This window comes from Hyaena hyaena, unplaced genomic scaffold (genome assembly GCF_003009895.1).
Source record: "Hyaena hyaena isolate Hyena2069 unplaced genomic scaffold, ASM300989v1 scaffold_258, whole genome shotgun sequence".
NCBI classification, from domain to species: domain Eukaryota; kingdom Metazoa; phylum Chordata; class Mammalia; order Carnivora; family Hyaenidae; genus Hyaena; species Hyaena hyaena.
Window position 1 is genome coordinate 604,429 of NW_024080891.1, and position 23,745 is coordinate 628,173.

Below are 23,745 nucleotides of genomic sequence, written 5' to 3' on the forward strand. Positions count from 1 at the left end.
GTGCTCCCTTACAACGTAGTAACAGGTGTTCCGTTACAACGTAGTAACAGGTGCTCCCTTACAACATGGTAACAAGTGCTCCATTACAACGTAGTAACAGGTGCTCCCTTACAACGTAGTAACAGGTGCTCCATTACAACATGGTAACAGGTGCTCCATTACAACGTAGTAACAGGTGCTCCGTTGGAGTAACAGGTTGCTCCGTTACAACGTAGTAACAGGTGCTCCACTGGAGTAACAGGTGCTCTGTGACAACGGGTGATTCAGGTCATGTGTTTCTCTTACAGTTTGTCATTGGACTAGGTGACAGCCTCAGGGCTTCACACCTTTTGTTTTGTTTTGCTTTGCTTTGCTTTTGCTTAGCGACTGTGAGTTGAGATTTTGTCTCTGGCAGTTGAAAGGGTTGAGAAACAAACACTGGAATTTCGGTCAGTGGAAAAGAACATGGTTTTAAGGAGGGAGTGACAAGCCGAGCCGAGGGCTGGGAACAGTGTTAGGACTGACCTGAACACTGATCTGGGCCCTCAGCTGCTTGTACTCGAAGACCCTTCCGTTAAAACTCGGAGTTGGAGAGCTGCCTGCGTGGCCCAGTCAGGTGAACGTCCGACTCTGGCTCAGGTCGTGATCTCATGGCTCCCGGGTTCGAGCCCTGCTTCGGGCTCTGTGCTGACAGCCGTGGGGCCTGCTTGGGATTCTGTCCGCCCCTCTCTCTGCCCCTCCCTTGCTGGTTCTCTCCCTCCCTAGCCCCCCATAAAAAAAAATAAATAAACTTTAATACTTTAATAAAAAACAAACTTGAAGTCAGGCTTCCACCTCCTTAGGTGAGGAAACTTAGGCCCCTTGTTAAAAGTCAAGTAAGAATTTAAGGACGGGGACTTAAACCAGAAAAAGATGTTCTGATTCCTTGGGCAGCCATTGTTGTTTTGCTTTACAATCTCTGTCACAAATAAAGGTTAATTTTTTTTTTTTTTAGGCAGGCTCCGCGCCCAGCGCGCAGCCCAGTGCCGGGCTCGAACTCATGTTGTATCAAGACCTGGGTTGACATCAAGATTCGGATGCTTGACTGACTGAGCCACCCAGGAGCCCCTAACAGATAAAGGTTCTGAGGGCCACTTGCTTACAAAGGACTTGCAGAAGGAAGGTGTGTTTATGAGCACACAGTGGGTGTGGTGCCCACAGGCAAGAACTGGATTTAAAACCCTGCGGGTTCTCAGTTATGGCCCCAGAAGCAGTGCAGGAGTTATTTTAAAATACCTTTCACGGAATAGATAGAGCACATCTTTGACGGGACAGGCATTTCGGCATTCTCTCCTGATGCTCACAGAGGTCACGCTGGGGTCTGCTCCGTAGGTTCAGCTGACACAGACTGTGGCGCTCACGTGGGAATACGTGTCACCTACATGACACTCTCTGCACCGGCCCCGCTTCCGTCCTGGGGACGTGTTCTGTGAGGCAGTATTTGAAGAATGACGTGAAAGCCTCCTTGTCCACGCTGAGGTGGGGCTGGGGTGTGCAGTATAACCCTTCCCGGTGAGGACAAACCGCTCCTTGTGCCGATGGGCGTGCACGTCGTTAGGTCCTGTGGTCAGTGGATTTCCAGAAGTTAACTTTTTCTCTACGTGGGAAGAAATGTTTTGAAAAAAATTACGTTGCTGTGTTGTGAAGCAAGAAAGGTAGAATGTGACTATAATTATGACAAGGTAGGGGCGCTGGGGGGCTCAGGCGGTGGAGCATCCGACTATTGATTTCAGCTCAGGTCATGAGCCCAGGGTCGTGGGATCGAGCCCCACGTTGGGCTCTGCACTGAGCACGGAGCCTGCTTGGGATTCTGTCTCTTGCTCTCTCTCCCTCTCTCCCTCTGTCCCTCTCCCCTGCTCACATCCTCTCTCACCTAAAAATTATGACAAGGTAACAACAGAATAAATACACTTCCTATTGGAATATCAAGAGCCCTACATCGATCATAAAAAATCCCAAATGTCATTCCAGTCTCCTGGGTCCCCACCACGCGTCTGACCAGCGTTAGCGCATACGTGCGCTCGACGGCCTGAATCAGCCTGGCTTCCCTGACTGCCCCAGCCCCTGCGGTCCCCACGCACGCTGCGTTGCAGCCGCCCCACGTCCCACCACAGGCGCCCCTGCCCAGACCTGTCCCCTCTCGTCCCTCAGCTTGTCTCCCACTTGCTGTGCCTGCTTCGCCCACGGCTCCCAGAGCTGCTCTTCTCCTCCCACTGCGGTCAGTAGTCATGTGATATTTCCAGTCTTTCTCCAGAGAATGAGCTGAGACTGTTTCCCCATCCCCTTCAAGCTTATGTCACGTAACTCGCTGTGACCAATCAAATGTGGAAGGAGGTGAGGGGTCCCAGTGTGCCGTGTTCTCGTCCCCTGCCGTGGGGGGGCAGCGATGTTTCCTGTGAGGTTTATTCTGCGTTCTTGAGTGAGAGCCAAGGAGAGGTGAGCCGCCAGGACTTCGTGGGCAAGTTTAGTGAGTGCAGATGGATCCTTGGTGTTTGTTTGCTTGTTTCTTTTTTCTTTTTTTTTTTTTTTACCTTTTTTTGTTAACATTTCTTTCTTTCTTTTTTTTTTTAATATTTTCATTTATTTCGGGGCGCCTGGGTGGCTTAGTCGGTTAAGAGTCCGACTTTCGCTTAGGTCATGATCTCATGGTTCGTGGGTTCGAGCCCCACGTCGGGCTCTGTGCTGACTGCCAGCTCAGAGCCTGGAGCCTGTTTCAGTCTGTGACTCCCTCTCCCTCTGACCCTCCCCTACTCACGTTCTTTCTCTCTCCTAGAAATAAATAAAACATTAAAAAAAATATTTTCATTTATTTCTAGGAGAGAGAGAGAGACAGCTTGAGCAGGGGAGGGTCAGAGAGAGAGGGAGACACAGACTCTGAAGCAGGTCCAGGCTCCGAGCTGTCAGCACAGAGCCTGACGAGGGGCTCGAACTCACGAACCATGAGATCATGCCCTGAGCTGAAGTCGGCAGCGTAACCAACTGAGCCACCCAGGTGCCCCGAATCCTTAAGTCACTGAGATTCTAGGATAGTTTGTTACATCAGCAAAACTTTGCCCTTACTGCCTGATGTCTGCCCCTAAAACTGTAACCATTGAGAGCAGTTTTGAGAATCTGCTGTGTCCCAGACTATGGGTCAGGTGCTTTATTTATTTGTGATATCTCACGACAGCTTTTCAGTAGCCCTATACAAAGCTCTTTTCATCACTTTTGCGCTTTTAGGGAAACCAAGGCTTGGAGCTGAAAGCATTTGTTCAAGGTCATGCTGTGTGACTCCAAAGCTGTGTCCCTACTGACTGTGGCATCCCTGCTCTGTGTCTGGCTCTGTCCTAGGTCTGAGGATCAAAGCATGAATCCGAATTAGTCCCTGTCCCCTAAGAGATTAGGACTTTGTGGAGAAAGGAAGAGATTTAAGCAAGTTAAGTACAACAAAGTGTTAATCACACTGATGCGGCCTACTGGGTCCTGGGAATAGTCTGTATCAAAATCTCTCTCTTTAACTGTAAGATTTTGGGCAAGTTCTCACTCCCCTGCCCTCCCCTCACCCCTCCTGACTTCTGTTTTCTCATTCCTAAAATGGGAGCAGTTTCAACATTTTGTAAGCTATAAAATGCAGAAGGCTGCCTACCTCAAAGTAGCGTTAATCTGGGAGGCACAAAGCATTTAAAGTTTCTGGAACTCAGCAGCGGCCAGTGCATGGGGGCTCCTGTTTGATTTTATTGATGCGGTGGAAGCTTCAGCGAGAGCACAGAAGAAGGAGCATTCCATTTGAGAGACACGAAGGAGAGTTTGATGCAGGAGGTGACACTTGGCTTGAGTTCCTAACCAGAAGTAATTTTATTCTCAGCGGAGGTAGGAAAGGGAAGCACATTCCAGGCTAAGGCAGATAACACGGACAGAATTATGGAAGATTTAGGGAACGGCAAGAAGGTTAGTATTAGAAAACTATGGAGCCCGTGGCGGACACGGTGGGAGGTGACGTTCTGCTGGGTGGTCTGGGCAGACCGAGCTGACTCAATTCTGCTGCACAGGCTGGAAGGGAGCCCCGGAAGGGTTAAATCTGTGTAGGTTCTGGAAGTGTGGAAGCCAAAGACGGAGTTGGGGAAGGGGTGTCAGAGATGAGGGACAGGAAGCCAGTTAGTAGATGGCCCTTAGAGCAACGTGATGAAGGCTTGAGTTAAGTCAGGGGGCCGGGGTGGAGAGAATAGATACAACAATGCTAAGTATTGCTCCAGTGCTAAGGAATTAAAAGTGATAAAGATGTGTCTGTTTACAAAGTTTCGCCAGTGAGGGAAAGAAGGAGCCCGGGAGAACGACCAAGTTTTGGATTTAGTGACTGTGGGTGAGAAGTTTGTAAAAAACATTAGGAACGCAGAAAAGCTTTGTTTTCTGACTGCTTTTTATTACTGTTGACATTCCTTTTTCATGTAGTGATTATTCACTGAGAAAACTCAATGATGTGAACCATGTTCGACATAAAAGGAGAAATTCCCCTCCCCATACATGACCCTGTTAGATTTTCCCCTAGGTTTTATTTTATTTATTTATTTTTAAATTTTTATGTTTTTTTAATGTATTCAATATTGAGGCAGAGAGAGACAGAGCATGAGTGGGGGAGGGGCAGAGAGAGAGGGAGACACAGAATCCGAAACAGACTCCAGGCTCCGAGCTGTCAGCACAGAGCCCGACGCGGGGCTCAAACCCACAAACCACAAGATCGTGACCTGAGCCCAAGTCAGACGCTTAACCGACTGAGCCCCCCAGGAGCCCCTCCCCTAGGTTTTAAACCACATGTGTGTGTAATGATATCTTGTATAGAAATAGTGCATTTTGCAACATTCTTTTGTCATTAACTTTTTTTTTAATGTTTATTTACTTTTGGTAGAGAGGGGAAAGGGGCAGAGAGAGGGAGACACAGGATCTGAAGCAGCTCCAGGCTCCCAGCTGTCCACACAGAGCCTGATGCTGGGCTTGAACCCACCAACCGTGAGATCATGACCTGAAGCGAAGTCAGAGCCTAACGGATGGAGCCACCCAGGTGCCCCTCTTTTGTCACTTAACATAGGACAAGCCACTTTCCAGCTTATTCCATTTAAGTGCATAGAGACACGTCTACTTTATTCATTAGTGTAGAAAGGCAAGCAGTACCCCATCCCATGAGGCTGTTCCTGTTTATCTCTTTATATTTGCGCTTGCAAGTAATGCTGCAAAGGATACATGTGTGTCTATCTTTGCGTGCTTTTGACAGTGTGGATACAGAATTTAGAGGGTAAGTTCAGTTTTATCATGCAGCTTGCGAGGTAGCCAGCTAATGGACATTCAGGCGCGAGTGTCACCGAGTCAGCTGGGCCACTTGGGCTGATCTTTAGGAGAAGGGACTGCATGCATAAGGTGTCAATGCGTAAACAGCACTTGAGGCTACAGATAATGATTCACTGACTGGAAATATTTACTGAGTGCCTCTTGTTTCTCAGGACTGGATTATCTTTGGGATATAACGGCCCCTCCCCTGCCTGAACATAACTGCAGAGTGAGGAAAAAGGCAATTACATGAATAGTTACTTGATAAATTTACTATTGGGGCGCCTGGGTGGCTTAGTCAGTTAAGCGTCTGACTTCAGCTCAGGTCATGATCTCACAGTTCGTAAGTTCAAGCCCCGCGTCAGGCTCTGTGCTGACAGCTCAGAGTCTGTTTTGGATCCTCTGTCTCCTTCTCTCTCTGCCCCTCCTCACGTGCTCTTCTCTTTGTCTTTCTCTCTCTCTCTCAAAAATAGGTAAACATTAAAAACCATCTTTTAGAATTTACCATTAAAATTTGTGATGAAAACTACAAAAGAGAAGAAATGGCTGCTAGGAGGGGACCTGATTTGTAAATTCAGTGGTAGGGCAAAGCCTTCTGGTTTGTCACACGCTCTTTGCTAACCCTGAATATTATTTTATATACCATCTTGCTCGCTTACTTTCCTTGTATCTGAGAAGGAGCCTGCTGTGTAAGAATTGCCTTCAACACGTAGAAACATTCCCAGGTTGGGTGGTAACTGGTGTGGGTGTATTGCCTGCTTCCTCTAACTGGGGGATACGATTCCACTGTTCCCTTGTAGCACTTTTTATTTATTCATTTCTGGTGGATAAACATTTAGGTGAAAGCTACTTTGTAGACAACACATGCTACATCGGATATGCCCTCTCTCTCCACATTGCTAGGACTGCCTCTGTTTCCAGTGGTCAGTGAGCCAAAGACTGCCACGAAGTTGCACCTTAAAGGACTACCCTCCACCCCCAGGGCTCACAGCTGTACTATGCGTTCCCAAGCCCCTGCAAATGCCTGTCATGTGAGCAGTGTGGGAGGGGCTCAGGATCCTCAGGGCTTAGGAGAGACTGCTGTGTCTCGGGCCTGAGCTCTTGCAGGACCATCCACAGCCTTCCTACTAATGGCTATTTACTGTTTCCTCTAGTCTCCTTCCGGCCTCAAACAGTGATGTGTTAGAAGTATCGTTTTTGCTACTGTTACTTCTCTGATATGATGTTTTAACTGTTTCCAGTTGCCTTGGCCCCCATGTCGCTTAAGTACAATGCTAATTCCTAGTAAATATCAGGGAGTTTTAGAGGCATTTCCATGGGCTGTAAGCCCAGAGACCTTTGGGGACAGGAGTTTTCCTTCACCAGGGCCATATAGCTGGATCCTTTGGGATCGCCGTGCTCCCTGCCGTGGACCTGCTCTTGCAGACTCTTCACACCATACTTTAAAAAAAAAAAAAAAAAAATTGCCTATGGGTTACCGAACGTGTTTCAAGATATGTCTGAAAAGGAGGCATGTCATAGTACATAATGGTTTTGTTTTCTTTAGCATGAAATGTGTCTTTTGCTTCTTCTCTCCCTTCTGCTGAAAGTTAACTAATTTTGTTTTCGTGTTGGAGGAGAAACACCTTCTGACATCACATAAATGAATATAACACAGACTAGTTTAGACATTAGTCACCTGTCTTTCTATCAGAGCCATGCAATTGGATAAGGTACAGTTTAGGAGCGCTGGGTTTTTGTGGGGCTGAACTTTATATCATGAAGATGCCTTCTTTGTGCAAAAGAACACAAAAGTATCTCACTTTCGTAGGTTTCTCAATGACATATCACTAGGGTTTTTCCCAGGACTTTGGAAGGAGCCTGTCCGCGTGCTTGACCTTGAGACTCAGCTTCCTGGGAAATGTGCCTCCTCCTCTAAAATATCGTCCCTAGTTTCTAGGGTGACCAAAGTGACGCGTGTGCAGGGACATTCCAGTAGTACATTAAAATTCTGTGTGTTTGTTTATTTTTGAGAGAGACACAGAGCATGAGCAGGGGAGGGGCAGAGGGAGGGAGACACAGAATGTGAAGCAGCTCCAGGCTCTGAGCTGTCACCACAGAGCCCAACGCGGGGCTCGAACCCATGAACCGTGAGATCATGACCTGAGCCGAAGTCGGACGCGTAACCAGCTGAGCCCCCCAGGCGCCCCTACAATGGTACATTTGTTAATGAAGCCTCAGAGACTAGCAGGGGATAGTGCAGAGCCACCTCCTATGGGTAGTGGCTAGATCTCTTGAGTGTTTAGTTGGGAAAGGGTGTGATGTGGTTCAGAGGTGGGTGCGGCAGGAGGTGGGGAGACAGTGTGGGCTGGCGGTGGGGGTACTGGTTTGCTACCAGGGCCTGATGCCTCAGCTACAGTTACTGTCTTGATTTACTTCCCTGTCCCTGGAAAAGCCTGTGGAGATGCCTGGGGCTGGGTGAGTGGTGAAGAGCAAAGGGTGGCATGGAAAGTACACACGGGTCTTATCCACCTGTTTTGCTCAGCATATCCTGATTGTGGTGTCTGCTTTAAGAAAAAAAAGTATTGATTAGGGGGATGCCTGGGGGGCTCAGTCGGTTAAGCCTCCGACTTCGGCTCAGGTCATGATCTCACGGTTCGTGGGTTTGAGCCCCGTGTCTGGCTCTGTGCTGACAGCTCGGAGCCTGGAGCTGCTTAACATTCTGTGTCTCCCTCTCTCTCTGCCCCTCCCCACTCACGCTCTGTCTCTCTCTCTCAAATAAACATTAAAAAAGTTTTTTTAAGTATTGATTATAAAAGCAGTTTTCTCCTTCATTTTCTGACATCTACCACATTATAGTTATTGCAGCCAGGATAAAGTTGGATTCAATATTGTGGTAGTCGGTGAGGCTCTTCAGTATGGACCTCTTTATATTGAGAGACTTTGAGAAGAAACAGTGCGATCATAAAGTATCAATAATAAATTAGGCAGGCGACAGGCCTTACTGGTTACTTAATGCATGGAAGGACAAAAACATCAGAGAACAGCCTGCCTGACTAATCGATGTAAAGTGTTTTGAAGGACTAAGAAGCTGTCTGTTAGCAAGTTCTTAGTGTAAAAAAGTCAGGGCGTGGGGCACCCAGAGCTGAGGACATCTTGAAAGCGAGTACTCCTGTGCAATGACTTTGAGGGCTAGGGCGACGGCATCTTAAAAGTCTTGGAGTCTCCAGGATCTGTGCACTGGCTGCCTCCTCTGTCCCTCCCAGGGCAGCTGGACGCATCGCGTATTATAATACCACTAAGTGACATCAAACGCAGCATAGTCCACAGCAAGCACTCAGTGAATGTTAGCAAGTTACGGGTAATACAGAACCGTTTGCAAAACACGTTAATACTCTTGCATTTGAGTAGCTAGAGGAAAAACATCGCAATCGTATTTAATATAAATCTTGAAACACTAGATTTGGCTAATACTGCTTTCTGCTGCCGGTATGTTTAAAGAATTAGTTCCTTATTTGGGACACACGAGTGGAGGGAATAGCCCCGGAGCAGCACTGGAAATACGCGTGTGCGGTTATACTTGATACAGTCCTGTTCTGGTGTGTAGAGGCGGCTTGGCGGGCCCTGGGCGCACGTCCGTGGGCAGACGCTCCTCTGCGTCCTTGATTAAGTGGTCTCAGGGGCCTCCTGGAGTAGGCGCTGTGTGAGGGGAAGGTTTGGTGAGGAAACACAGGGACGTAAATCTGCCGACGCGAGGCTCCGTGGGACCCCGAGAGGAGGAGACGGCGGGGAAGTTATTACAAGGGGAAGATGTTCCGACCACGGGAGAGAGAGGAGGAAGGAGCCCTGACTTTGTAACAGTGAGCCCCCGAGGACGAATCGCCATGCTGTAAATTGAAGGACATGTTAGGACATCCACACACACACACACACACACACACACACACACACACACACACACACACACAGGTTGGCAGATTGGTTTCTCAAATAGAAATAAAGACCCTTAAATGACAACCTGCTTTCTCATCGGATTAAGTTTTACCCTGATCTTACAACCTCACTCTACAGAGAACTCACTGTCCTAGACAGGCGTGCCTGAGAACTCGCCACTCTGTGCAGGGCGGTTCGCACACCAGAAGGTCTGCAGGCCTTCCTGGCCGTGGGTCCCCCTGTCACGCCCCAAACCCAGCGTGTCTTCCCTGGAATTCCCGGAGGGGTGAAGGCGAATGAGCGTCAGGGGTCAGATGCCCGCCTGGGTGGGAAATGTCGCCTGAGCCAGACGGAAGCTTCTGGCGGGGAGGGGTGTGCGGTGCGGGGAGGTGAGGGTTCCAGGCTGGGACTGTGATGTCAGCGGCGCCGAAGGGAAGAGGCTCGGCCTCGGCCTCGGCAGTTGGAATCTGTTGGAAGGCGGTTGGTGGCTGCTCGGCCTGCGGGAGTCGGGCGGGAGAAGACCCCCCCTGCTGTCAGCTGTGACTCTGCGTGGAAAGGAAGTGACCCGAGGGCTTGTGCAAGTGTCCGTCCCCAGGACTGCCCGCGCGCCCCATGCAGCCCGGAGGAGTCAGGCTGCCCCAGGGGCCAGCGAGGCCTGCGTAGAGGCTCCGAGCTGGTGGCCCGAGAGCGTCCCGTTCCGCCTGCGAGCCTGGCAGTTCGTGGCTACCTGTGGTATGGCAAGATTATATGGTGAGGAGGGGGCTTGCTCAAACGATGCAGCAGCGAATTGCTTATTAGGCGCTTACGGTGTATCTGGTGCTCTGCAAAGCCTGTTTATTTTTTTAATGTTTTATTTATTTCTGAGAGAGGGAGAGAGAAAGAGACAGTGTGAGCAGGGGAGGGTCAGAGAGAGAGGGAGACACAGAATCTGAAACAGGCTTCAGGCTCCGAGCTGTCAGCACAGAGCCCGACGTGGGGCTGGAACCCACGAACCGGGAGATCATGACCTGAGCCAAAGTCGGACGCTGAACCAACTGAGCTCCCCAGGTGCGCCTCTGTGAAGGCTGTTTAAAGACCCTGGGGTTCTCTAAGTAGCTGCTTTATGATACGGCAGTGAAACAGGCACTGCTAAGATCTCCCTAGTCAGCATGGGGGAGGTGACGGAGGCCGTGGCTTTAAGGTTTCCTCTGATTGTTCACTTTTCCAACATGTGCAAGGAAGACAGATGGGGCCCAACCCAGAACTGGCTGGAGCGCCGTGCATTCGTGCAGCGATTTGCATCTGATTGCGAAGCAAGGGAGGTAAACTGAGGATTGCATACACAGGTCCGGTTGCCTTCTGAAGCCCAGGGCCACCGCACCCTGTGTCCGGTCTTTGCCTGTGTTGTGTTTCAGCAGCGCACTTGTCACACACATGGTGGAGACTCAGGGCAGTCGCAGTAGGGAGGGGTCCGCCTAAAATTCATGCTGATTGTGTTCTTTAAAGTTCATCCCTGCTGGTCCTGAAAGTAACCAGAGTGGAGAAGAGATCAGAAGACGTTAGGCTGCCTGGGTTAGATCTCGGACTGACGTGGAGGTACTTTCTGGAAGGGCTGGCGTCTCACTTCTTTGAAGGGTTGGAGGGTGCATCTGGGTGAGGTAGCAGGTGGGAGCAAAGCATTCCATAGACACGTCTGGAGATCTCTTCCAGAGACGAGAGAGGATGAACCGGGGCAAAGGCAGTGGTGACGTATTTGTCTTTGAGGTCCGTAGCCACACTCCTGGCTGGTAACAAAGGCACGTTTCTAACCGCTAGTCCAGGATTAGTAATGTTGAGTCTTCCCGGTTTCTTTGAAAAAGTATGGAGATGAGGGAACTTTTTTCTTTGAAAACGGATTTGTGATTCTACTTTCTATATGAGCGTTGCAGAAAATAGAAGAACCCAAGGAACCATTTATTGAGCAAAGATCATGTTCTAGGCAGGATGTTAGAAGCTTTACATCCAATATCTTTATTATTCTTTACAACAATCCTTATGAGCTTGCATTTATTATTTTTATCATTTTACAAATCTGAAGAATATTAGCACGGGCCCATTGCCCAACATCAACACATTTGTACCTTCTTTACAGATTAGGGGAAGAACTTCCCTTTTCATGATGGGGAACAACTTTTGAACCAATGTTTTAAGTTTGGCAAGTTTTAAGTACAGTTTTACTGAAAAGTATTTTGTCAGTTGCCTTTCCTGTTTGAAAAGCTAACTTTAAGCTATCAGTGCATTTGCCCTTAACTCTTAAAAGTTATATTTTTACCATCTCATTGATAGAGCTAGTCATATGGAGTGATCTCTCTCCAAAATGTGGAAATAAGAACAGAAATTCAATTATGAGTAGTAAAGTTTGCTTCTAAACTTTTGCAAAAAGAATTTTAACCATTCTCAGATGCAATTAAAGAGTTGCCAAAATATATATTGGTGTTTCAGTTAACCAGTGGATTGACAGGTTTGGGTCTTTTTTTTTTTCCTCAACAAAAAATAAGTGGGAGGAAAAGTCTTTTTAAAGTGTTGGGTTTTTTCTTTAGAGTTTATTTATTTTAAGAGAGAGAGAGAGAGAGAGAGTGCACAGGGGAGGGGCAGAGAGAGAGGGAGAGAGAGAATCCCTATCAGGTTCTGTACTGTAGAGCCCGACACAGAGCTCGAACTCAGAAACCATGAGATAATGGCCTGAGCCAAAATCAAGAGTTGGACGCTGAGCCAACTGAGCTACATACCCCCACACGCCCCCAGTTGGGCTCTGTGCTGACAGCTCAGAGCCTGGAGCCTGCTTAGGATTGTGTGTCTCCCTCTCTCTCTGCCCCTCCCCTGTTCATGCTCTGTCTCTCTGTCTCTCAAAAAATGACTAAACATTAAAAAAATTAGAATAAGTAAATAGCACATCAGGTTGGAGATAAGTACTATGGAGAAAAATGCAGCAGTTCAGGGGGAGAGGGAGTATACTTATCCTTTTGATACAAGCAGGGAAGGCCATACCAAGAAGGTAAAATCTGAGCAAACGTTTTAAGCAGGTGAGCCATGCAGATGGCGGGCGACAAGGTTTTCAGAGGGAACAAAGAGCAAGTGTGCAAACCTGATCTGAGAGCATGGCTGGAATATTTGGAGGCAATGCACAGAGGCCAGGGAGTGAGCAAGGGAGGTAATAAGCAAAGGGTGTTCAGAGCCCCATTACAAGTTTTGTCTGTTCTTTAAGTAACACAGGAAGCCGGTCAAGGGTTTTTTTTTTTTTTTTTTAAATTTTTTTTAATGTTTTATTTATTACTAGGAGAGAGAGAGAGAGAGAGAGACAGCGTGAGCAGGGGAGGGTCAGAGAGAGAGGGAGTCACAGACTGAAACAGGCTCCAGGCTCTGAGCTGGCAGTCAGCACAGAGCCCGACGCGGGGCTCGAACCCACGAACCGCGAGATCATGACCCAAGCGAAAGTCGGACGCTTAACCGGCTAAGCCACCCAGGCGCCCCCGGTCAAGGGTTTTGAAGTGAGAAATGGCCTGTTCTGACTTACTAAAACCACCCCGGCTTCTGCGCTGAGAAGCTGACAGGTTGGGAGGCCAGTGAGCAGTCCAGACAAAGGATGATGGTGGCCTGGACCACAGTGGAGGCAGCAGACTGGATGCGCAATGGTGGGGCTGTGAATATATTTTAAAGGTACAGCCCACAGGATTTCCTGATGCTTTGGGTGTGGAGTTGGGGAGAAAGTTGTGAAGGATAGCATCAAAGTTTCGGCCAAGTTTCTTTGCAAACTGTGGGAGAATGGATTGATCAGGTTGAGATTGCCAGGCTCCTGTAGTCAAAAGAATCTGGATTTTAGACCCGGATGGACTTGGTTCAAAAGTCAGCTTTGCCAATGCCGAGATACTGGATTTTAATGTCTCTGAATTTCCGTTTCATCGTCCATAGACTGGAGGTAATCCCTACTTCATGATCCGGGTCTTGTTTACCAGCCTTACCTCCTGCCGTCCCTTCATATGCTACTTCTCTATGAGATTCTGCAGGAGAGTATATCGTTCTCTGCACACGTTTTCACTGTATCACATAGTGTCAGTTCTATTTTTAGTGATGCTAAATGTGCTCATGGGTTCAGTTGGTGTCTGCCAGATGTCTCTGCTGTAAAGGTATCTTTTCTCCTTTGTAATGACTAATGTGTGGAATGGTACTTGGAGGTGGTGTGAATATCCGTTCTCAACACCCAGTTATTCACATAGTTTTAGCGTTCATTGATTATCTTTAGTTGAACTATTACTTTGAGGTTTACAGAAGGATGTTTTTTGAAAAATTCTACTATTCCGCCCTCACTTAAAGTTTGAATTATCCTACACAGAAGAGCCACTCCTTTCCTTGTTTTACTTTGGGTATTAATAGGGACCCATGCATTTCTTTTACATTTCATTGTGTAATAATGTATTACCACATTTATCCATTTTCCTTTTATATTTAATAATATATAGCAGTCTACTGCTAGATATATTATTTCTGATCCTCAAACTACCCCTGATTTGGCCCGTGTGAATCCTTGCAAAACGTTTCCTTAGTCCATTTCACATACTGCCCATTAGCCTTAGATATTTCTTGGCCTTCTAGCACAGATATTTCCATAATTACTTTCGTTTTCCTGTTTCATACCGGGAATCAGACATTTCTCCAAGGAGCCCTGAGCCTGTTAATGGAGAAGGGTATTTAGTAACTAAGACTTGAGCCTTACATGCACTCACTGCATTTGGGTATTAGTACTTTTAAGAATTTTTAGTATTTAAAGCTAAGAATATATATAGTTACCTAATAAGTTTAATTTTTTAAATGTTTTATTTATTTGAGAGAGAGAGAGAGGGAGAGAGAGAGAGACAGCGTGAGCAGGGGAGGGTCAGAGAGAGAGGGAGATACAGAATCTGAAATAGGCTCCAGGCTCTGAGCTGGCTGTCAGCACAGAGCCCGACGCGGGGCTCGAACCCACGAACTGTGAGATCATGACCTGAGCTGAAGTCGGATGCTTAACTGACTGAGTCACCCAGGCGCCCCCCAATAAGTTTATTGTTTATTATATACTGCTATCTCAAATTCAAATCCAATACAATAGAGTTATTCCTTACCAGGAATGAAAAAAATTATTATCTCAAATAATCCATGTAGAAGGCAATTAATAGAAAGCTTATGTACTACAGGCTACTATGGTTCAGTAGGAATCTCATCTGATGGTACAAGTATTAGTATTGATGATTTAGCTCACTTAGAATAGTTTGTTTCATGGGCTATGATAAAACAAGAAATCTGAGGAAAGTTTTCAATATGTCTGGAATTTTGACTAGATACTCTTTTGCATCCTTAACTTATTCAGAATGACCTACATCACTTATATAATTAGTGTCCTTACAAGATGATTAGTTGGGGAGTACATTTGCCTTTTTAAAATTTCTTAAGTTATAATCAAAATCTCTTTGTTAAAACATAAATATTTACTATAAGGTTTTAAAGATATTGAAATGTGACTTATGTAATGTCCTAATAATAGCTGTAGATTTTGTGGATGTAATCATCAATATGTGAATTATTTGATTTTTAAATATTATTTTATTTTAGTATCCCATATTCATGCCGCTTTTGCTCATTTTAGAATATTGAATCATCTCACCAACTTTCCTAATTAGGGCATTTTGAACTTTATCATATATATACGTGTGTGTGTGTGCGTGTGTGTGGATTTCAACTAAAATTGATTTTACAATAATGAATGTTTTTTTTAAATGTGATAATAGCATTTTTGTCTATTTGTATTTTAAAATAGATATTTGAGATCTCTTAAAAACACATAATGTAGTCTTTTAAACAAAAAGCACTGATGAATGAATGGGTCAGCTTTGTAGATTAAGTTCCTTTCTTCTGGCAAACAGCATAAAACCCGTGGAAAGCAATCTCAGATAGGTTATATTCTTAATTTATGTCCGGCTACTATGTATTCAGCGGCTACAGTAACATTTTTAAGTATCTTTTGAGGAGCTGTTTGAGCTCTTCCTTTGTGTGTCCCAAGTGTGAGGTGAACTTGACATTGCCTTTCGGCCAGGATAGCAGAGCAGGGCAGGACCAGATGAGTAATGCTTGTGGCCGTTCTCGTCTCCAGCAGCCTGCCCCATACAGCTGTGGGGCTTGTTATTGGAAACCCTGGGCTTTGAATGAGAGACTGCAGCCAGTACTGACAGGTTTACTGTAGTAGAGCAAAGCAAAACAAAACAATACACAAATAATTTCGCCATCGGCACTGGACTGCAACCACACCAGTTTTATTTCAAGTACAAAACTTAAGACTTCTTCCAAGTTCTTCCTTGAAAAAATAACAAAGCCATGCTGAAAATACTTGTCAGGGAAAGCGCTTGAGATGTAGTGCTTCAGCTAGTTTGGGGGCTTGGGAAGAAAAGACCCCTGTGTGCTGGCTGAAGATTTATAGACCTTTTGACGATGCTAATTTATAATGAATTATGCTTTCAGTTTTCCCTGTTTCACTCCACCCTCTGCTTCTCCTTCTCTTCCCAATAAAAATACCTCTTTTCTTACTTTACTGCTTTTATATTCCAGATGACCAATACGATAACGACGAGAAAGTATCTGGGCAAAGCAACTCTGTCCCATTTCCTAATTTGTTTTGATTTAAACACTTTGTTAAGTGAGGGGAAATAACTGTACAAATCTATGATTTCCTCATGGTTGTTGTGATTGAGTTAACATGTCTACACTTTCTTAAAACAATGCCTTTTAAATTTAACTCATTTTTAGTGTCTATGCAAATACCCAAATGTTGCTTAAATGAAGGCATTTTACTTCATATTTATCTTGGAATATTTTTGTTTTTAATTTTTTTTTTAATGTTTACTTAGTTTTGAGAGACTGAGACAGAGAGAGCTTGAGCAGGGGAGGGGCAGAGAGAGAGGGAGGCAGAATCCAAAGCAAGCTTCAGGGTCTGAGCTGTCAGCACAGAGCCCGACACGGGGCTTGAACCCACGAACTACGAGATCATGACCTGAACCGGAGTCTGCTGCTTAACCGGCTGAGCCACCCAGGCACCCCAATCTTGGAATATTTTTGAAAGCACTGATTTTGATGGTAGGGGACCCAGTAAATTCATTTCTCTCACTCCTTGGTAGTTTAATACCATGATACTGTTCCAGTATTAAGCCAAAGTTGGGGAGAGGTGGAGATGGGAGAGGTATTTTCTCCTAGTGTCTATTAATAAAAAGAATAACTTAGTTTGAAATGTAATAGACATGTCATTAAAAAGAAAAACCATCCAGTTTTTAAGGCAGTATTTGTCAACTTTGTAAATTACCTTACGAAGAGAAGATAACATTTCTGGTTGGCAATAGGAAAAGTGTAAAGGCTAATATTGGTTAAAATAAAATAGAGTCACCTAGTTTCACAGGATTGGTAACAAACAAAATGGTAAGGGAGCATTGTACTTGGAGTGGTGAGACTCAGTTGGATCTCTGAGACCTTCACGGCTCTGACAGTTAGCCGGCAGCAGTGTTTCCTGGGTTTTTCTGTGTGTGCAGACCTTTATGAGATGCTTATCTTCATTTCACCTCTGTAGTTTGCAGGCTGAATTCTAAAAAGGCAGAAATAATCATTTCTTTTTCCTGGAAGGCATGTGGAAAGTACGTCCTGTTTTGGTTTGGTTTTAACAGTGCTTTTCCAGAGTACTTACGCCTTATTTCTTCTATCATATGAATCAGGGAAGGAGGAAAAGATATCATTTATACTTTAAATTTGGAGAAACCATAAACTTATTTGTTGATGGATTTATTTTTTAAAACTTTTTTTTAACGTTTATTTATTTTTGAGACAGAGAGAGACAGAGCACAAGCTGGGGAGGGGCAGAGAGAGAGGGAGATACAGAGTCGGAAGCAGGCTCCAGGCTTTGAGGTGTCAGCATAGAGCCTGATGCGGGGCTTGAACCCACAGACCGCGAGATCATGACCTGAGCTGAAGTCGGATGCTTAATCGACTGAGCCACCCAGGCAGCCCTGTTGATGGATTTAAAGTCGGTTTATCCAAGGTCAGACATGATCATCTGACAGACTGGGACCAGAAAGGCTTTTTGGAGGAAGCCTTTTACGGCTAGCATTAAATGTAGCATTCTATTAAGCTGTATGCTTTAAGATTGACTAAATCTTGTTATTTGTTATTTCTAAGAAATACAAGCATTTTGGTAGATATGTTAATGCGTTTGTAAAAACTTTAAGATGTGTGGCAGTTTGTGTACATTTCCATTTTTTTTTAACTCTGCTCTCAGGTGCTCTGTGAAAATAAGGTCCCCTCCTGCCCAACTGATAAAGTCTTTTCCCTAGTAAGGTCAGAGCCTGGAGTTTTCTTCACATTTGGCCCTCCATCACGATGGGTGGGCCTGGAGTTTGCTAACTGCTAGGTTTCTTCCAATTTTTACTTGATGAAACATACAGTGATTAATTTTTCTGTCAGTCCTGCTAGTGTTAATACAATGAAACAGTGAAATGAATGAGAGATTTCCCATCTTCTTAGGGAATAAATGCTAAGCGTTTATAGCAAAAATAACTTATTCCCATCGAAGACCTTAGAGCCGAAAGGATACTCCTTGTTTGTTTTCCTTAAACTGCTGCTAAGGATGAGTAATTTAACTATTAAATTTAAATTTGAGAGCCCAGTGTTTGGAATGCAGCTTTCTCCTTGAATTGTTCGGATTGGTTTCTCCCCGTATATACTTTAACTCAATTTGTGCTTTTCTTTTTGTTTTCCTGTGAAGCGAATTATTGGAGCAGATGTAACATTTAGGGCCCACCGCCTGGTAATCCAGCCTATGCTCTTCCTCTCAGAATCCTTAATTTCATGTTTCACCATATGAAGTAACATCCACGGGCTCCAGAGATTAGACAGTGGCTATCTTTTGGGAGGTCACTTTTGGGCCAACCACAGTATTTGACTTTTAACCTATGAACTGTTGAGAGGCGGTAAGCTTGAGAGTTCCTAGAAGAGTAGGAATTAGAGACTATGGCATCGGAAGGCACACTTGTTTGAAACATGGCTCAGTTACTCATTTGGTGTGTAAACTTGAGCCAGTTAATCTCATAGTCTTCTTTTCCTCTTCTGTAAGATGTAGACATAATAATAGCAAATCTATCATCGGGTTATTTTGAAGATTAAATAATTTAATAAATGATTTAATAAAGTGATTAGACTAGTGCCTGGTACATAGTAGGCACTCGACTAATGTTGACTCGTATTATGGGAAGCAGTTGGCTCAGAAAAGCTTTTGGCATAAATCAAGCAGCTCTAAAAGCTGGTGAATATTCAGTGCTGGATACATTTAATGTGCTTTGCTTGTATTCATGAAAGTTCAGTATTTGTTACCTGACTGAACATTGGCAAGATACACAGGAAATCATAATTGTGTGTGTGTGTGTGTGTTGGCAGGGGGTTCTGGTGGGAATGAGACTTCTCCATGTAGAGCTTCTTTATATTGCTTTAATTTTTGAGTGTATAACAATTTAAAATGGCCAACTAAGTAAAGGAAGTTCAAGAAATGAAAGTTAAGAAAGGATCATCTCACTTGATTCTATAGCTCATAAAAAAATCCTCAGAGAGTGAAATTTGGAGGTTTTTAGGCATCTATTCCCATGATGCATGAATCCATGTTGTTTCCTTTGGTATGATTTTCATTGTTTTGAGTCCAGTTTTTACATTCAGCATGCTTTCTCAACAACCCTTTTATTTAAATTTCATTTTTTTTTATTGTGCTTTTAAACATAGGTAGATTTAGGGGCGCCTGGGTGGCTTAGTCGGTTAAGCGTCCGACTTTCGCTTGGGTCATGATCTCGCGGTTCGTGGGTTCGAGCCCCGCACTGGGCTCTGTGCTGACTGCCGGCTCAGAGCCTGGAGCCTGTTTCAGTCTGTTACTCCCTCTCTCTCTGACCCTCCCCTGCTCATGCTGTCTCTGTCTCTCTCTCCTAGAAATAAATAAAACATAAAAAAAAAATTAAACATCGGTAGATTTATTAAGATGTGGTGAGTAGATCATTTGATAAGAACAAATTCACCTTAGAAAAATGTACTTAATTTGAAATACGGATCTTCAACTTGTTACTAAATTGACATAGAGATTTGTGAAGCATAATGATTTAAAACATAGGCTTCTACTACAAAGCTCTCATCATTCAGATTTTATTTTCCCATTGGTTTTGCTTTTTTAAACTTCCATTAACTTTAAATTAACAGTTTTGCTGCAGATCACTTTTTATTGAACTGCTTTGTACTTCTAGAAACCTTATTAAGCTCAGTAACGACAGCTCAAATAGCCTGCGTGAAGAAATCTGCTGTTCTGGTGAACATATATGCCTTAAAATATTAGCACCTTATTTTGTGTGGAGCTTTATGTTCTGAAAACATTTTCCAGTTAGTTTATTAAAGCTTTACACTAGCCCTGGGAAGTAGGCAGGTCAGGCATCGCTGATGTCTTTGATCTCCGTGTGTTGTTTATTTGCTTGTTTCTTCAGCATTGAGTAAGAGGGAAGGGCCTTGTTTTTATTTACTTTTATTTGAAAATTTTTTTCTTAATGTTTAGTTATTTTTGAAAAAGAGACAGGGCGTGAGCTGGGGAGGGGCAGAGAAAGAGGGAGACACAGAATCCCAAGCAGGCTTTAGGCCCCGGAGCTGTCAGCACAGAGCCTGACACTGGGCTTGAACTCATGGACTGTGAGATCGTGACCTGAGCTGAAATCAGGCGCTCAACCAACTGAGCCACCCAGGCACCCCAAGGACTCTGTTTTTATCATCTCTAGATTTCTAGTACCTAGCATATTGTCGGTGCTCAAAAACAGTTGTTAGACAGATCAATGTATCGTTGGGTGAAGATATAAAAGCAAAATCACTAAAATTATCTTTAGTGATTTTTTTTTTTTTTTTAGGCTTGTGTGGCAAGTACATGAAATCTCCAGAACAGAATTCCTTGTCCTTGGACTTCTAGTCCATGCTCCTTTCAAACTACTGATTGATTCCTTTTTTCTGCTTTAAATATGAGATCAGCTGAGGGCCATTCAAATCCTTTGTGCCAAACAGAATAAATTAATCCCCAGCCCCAGAAGGATTTAGCATTTTTGCTCATCAAAATCATCAAAGGAAAATTCTCAAAGCTTGAATAGCCTTAGCAGCACATTATGAGAAATTCACGGTTTTGTTTATTCTGTTTATACCTTTAAAAAAAATTTTTTTTAATGTTTTATTTATTTCTGAGAGAGAGAAAGACAGCATGAGCAGGGGAAGGTCAGAGAGAGAGGGAGACACAGAATCCGAAACAGGCTCCAGGCTCTGAGCTGTCAGCACAGAGCCTGAGTCGGGGCACGAACCAATGAACCGTGAGATCATAACCTAAGCTGAAGTCAGATGCTCAACTGACTGAGCCACCCAGGCACCTGTTTATCATACCTTTTAAGTGACATGCATATTTGTCTCTTACTCAGTTGGGGCTGCTGTTACAAATACCGTAGGCTGGATAGCCTAAACCATAGACATTTATGTTCCTCCCTTCTGGAGGCCCAGGCTGATTCTGGAAGTGCAGGCAGATTCAGTTCCTACTGAGAGCTGACTTCCTGGTTTGCAGATGGGCACCTTCCTCCATTATCCTCACATGGCAGAGAGAGAGGGAGAGTTTTTCCTGTCTCTTCTGGAGCACAAACTGTGTTTTGAGGCTCCAATCATGATGAGCTCATTACCTCCCAGAGGCCTCACCTCCAAACATTGAAACACTGGAGTTTAGGGCTTCAACAGATGGATTTTCAGGGAACACACACATTCAGTCCATAGTACTATCCCTCTGTCAAAGTGTGCTGACAACTCAAATTAGTATTAAATGGTCCAAACTGTTCTTCTCAATTACAAGGCTTCAATAGACAACTCAGTGTTTCTATTTTTACCAGCGTTAAGAGATACGGCAAGTTAGAACTGGACAGTTGACAGGCTTTTTTACTTGGCTTTTCTTCCCTTACTGTCATCATAATGGATGTAAAGAGAAAATTAAGATCTATTTTCATCATGTTTTTTCTTAGTATACTAAACATTGTAGATTTAGCCTGTCCAAATGTGAAGTTCTCATTTTCTTTCTCCTTAGGTAGTGGCGCCATTCACATAGCTACTCAAGGTGGAAAACCGGGTTCATCTTCATTGTCATTCCCATGGGTCCACCTTTAGTCAGCTGGGAAGTCTGGTGCTTTTCTCCCTTTTTCTTCAGGCCTCTCGCGCAGTCGTTGCAATGCTCTGCTCTGGGTGGTCTGACTATGAACACCTAAGGACAGGAGTGGCACTGATGTCTCACATTATCTGGCACAGCCTGCTGCACACACACGGTTGACCTTCAGACATGGAGAAAAACCGGGTGGAGACTGACTTTGTATTACGCATGTTAAGAACCGAAGTGGAGAGAGTTCGGTGGCCGCGGAGGTCATGCGTATTGGGTAGGAGAGGCCTGCGGGCCGCAGTACCTAGACCAGAGCAGAGGGGAACAGGGAGGCGGAGAGGAGGGCGCGTTCGGCTCCAGGTCATGGAGGTGCTTCCGTATCTCAGGAGAGTTTTTCACTTTGTTCTGAAACAGCGAGGAACCGACCAGATGCTGCATTTTAAAATAGAAATGTGAAACAGATTATTGACCTTCCGCTTAAAATGCACTTTGCTCCCACCCTACAATACTGTCATTGTTCCGGGGTTCGTACGGCTCGCAGAAGAGGACCGTACAGAACACTCCCGGGTTCTCGCGGGAGGAGAGGGACCTGGAGCGGGACAAGGGGTCCCCCTTTAGAAACGGCCTTGACGGTTTGACAACGCGCGTTACCGAGACACCCGCGGCCGCTGAGCGCACAGGGAAGCGGCTTCCCGGGGCCTGGGGCCCCCGCGCGGCAGGAACCCAGCAGGTTACTAAGTCGGGCTGCACCTGCACCTGGCGGCCCACCCAGTGGCATCCCCGGGTTCCCCAGAGAAGGTTCTCGAGAGCGCTCCTTCCAGCGGGGGGAGGGGGGGGATGAGGGGCGAGGCCAGGAGGGGCCGGAGGAGGCCTGGCCGCGGCACGGAGCTGTGAGCGTAGCTCGTTTAAACCTCCCTCCAGGTGTTCTTGGTTCTGTAGCCCATCCTCCAGCCGTGGGTCCCCGATTCCAGGCCGCGTGCGCACTTCAGTCCAAGTAACCTCCGGGTCTGGAGACGGCGGCGGCCGGGGGCACTTCCGGCGTGCGCGTGACGTCACCGGAAGTGCATGCCCCTCCCGTCAGGCCCTAGAGTATGGCGGCTGGTGGGCCGTGGCGGGGCGTGGAGGGTGCCCGCGTGGGGTCTGGGTGGCCCTCCCCGCGCAGGGCAGCCGCAAGGTGGGCCCCCCCGTCGAGTAGGGCCGCCCCGGCCCCAGAGTATGTGGTGACGAGTGGGTGCGCGGGTGCTCCTGGGGTAGGGGCCCCGCGGCCGGCGGAGGCGTGGGGCCAGTCTGGGCGGGGGCGGCCGCAGCCCCAGGAGCACCCGCGTGCTCACAGCTTCCTGGTGTCCGCGGCCGTGGACCCGCGTGCGGTGCGGAGTGGCACGGCCGGCCGCCCCGAGGGCCGGTGCCCCCGGTGTCCGGCCTGCCCGGCCCCAGGGCCTCCCTGCCACGGACCGTGGGCCGGAGGATTGGTCCCCCCCAGAGTAGTGTGCAGAGACACCAGTGTAACGGTGCGGGGGAGGGCGGGGGTGCAGCAGGGCCGGCTCACAGGGCTGTGTCCGGAATTGGGACACCTTTAGGCTGCAACCCAGATTGCTTGTAGAGTAAGGATAAACTATGCGCCGAAACCGGGAGCCCCGAGGCAGGGCAGCTCCAGGGCCCATGAATTCGTGCCTCACTGACATTCGCAGGGATCCGCGCCTTTGCTCTTCTCGCTCTGCCAGTTGACTTCTTCCTGATGGCGGCTGGAGAGATGCTGTCCTGTGGCCTGGTAAGCGCATCGGAGGGAGTGGCTAACCAGGTGGCTTGCAGGGGCCCAGATTACTCTCCTGATTGATTTGTCCAACCAGCGTTAGTTCGGAAGGGGCCACGGGACCTTCCCTGGTGTGAGGAGAGGAAAGTGCTGTCTGGTGGTGTCCTGACCAGGGGCAGTAACTGTGGGAAGTGAACAGGCTACCGGGGTGCAGAGATGTCGTGGAGGAGTAGGACCAGGATTCAGCACCTGTGAACCTGAGGACAGAGGGAGAGGATTGCCGGCCGGCTGGGGTGGGTGGGTGGGGGGTTCACTTAGAGGTGGGGTGCAGAAGAGGGTCGAGTAAAGATTCAAGAAGGTAAGGTATCAACCATTGGATAGTTATTTCATTTTTTTTTTAATTAGAAACTAAAAGTATAGATGTAGAAGTTACCCACAGAGATGTGACAGTTGAAGACATGGGGGTAGAGAAGACTTTGAAGGAAAAGAATATAGAATGAGAATAGAAGAGAGGAAATCCCAACATGTAACAGGTGAGTAGAGTCTCTAAGTCAGC

At 46.3% G+C, this 23,745-nt stretch overlaps 1 protein-coding gene across 5 annotated transcripts in view; it reads left to right on the forward strand.

Moving 5' to 3' along the window:
* The window catches only part of PDE10A (phosphodiesterase 10A), a 305,877-nt gene that overhangs the window by 53,299 nt on the left and 228,833 nt on the right, over positions 1-23,745 (forward strand). The window contains exons 1-3 of one of the 5 annotated variants that reach the window (XM_039245524.1): positions 22,531-22,941; positions 23,128-23,207; positions 23,595-23,722. The exons of 1 other annotated variant lie outside the window; for it this stretch is intronic. In XM_039245524.1, the coding sequence (XP_039101455.1) occupies positions 23,686-23,722 (37 nt within the window). In that variant the 5' untranslated portion in view covers positions 22,531-22,941; positions 23,128-23,207; positions 23,595-23,685. Of the gene's footprint in view, positions 1-9,703; positions 9,979-22,530; positions 23,208-23,594; positions 23,723-23,745 lie in introns of those variants that run through there. 3 more of the 5 variants (XM_039245525.1, XM_039245523.1, XM_039245526.1) reach the window with 3 other exon arrangements.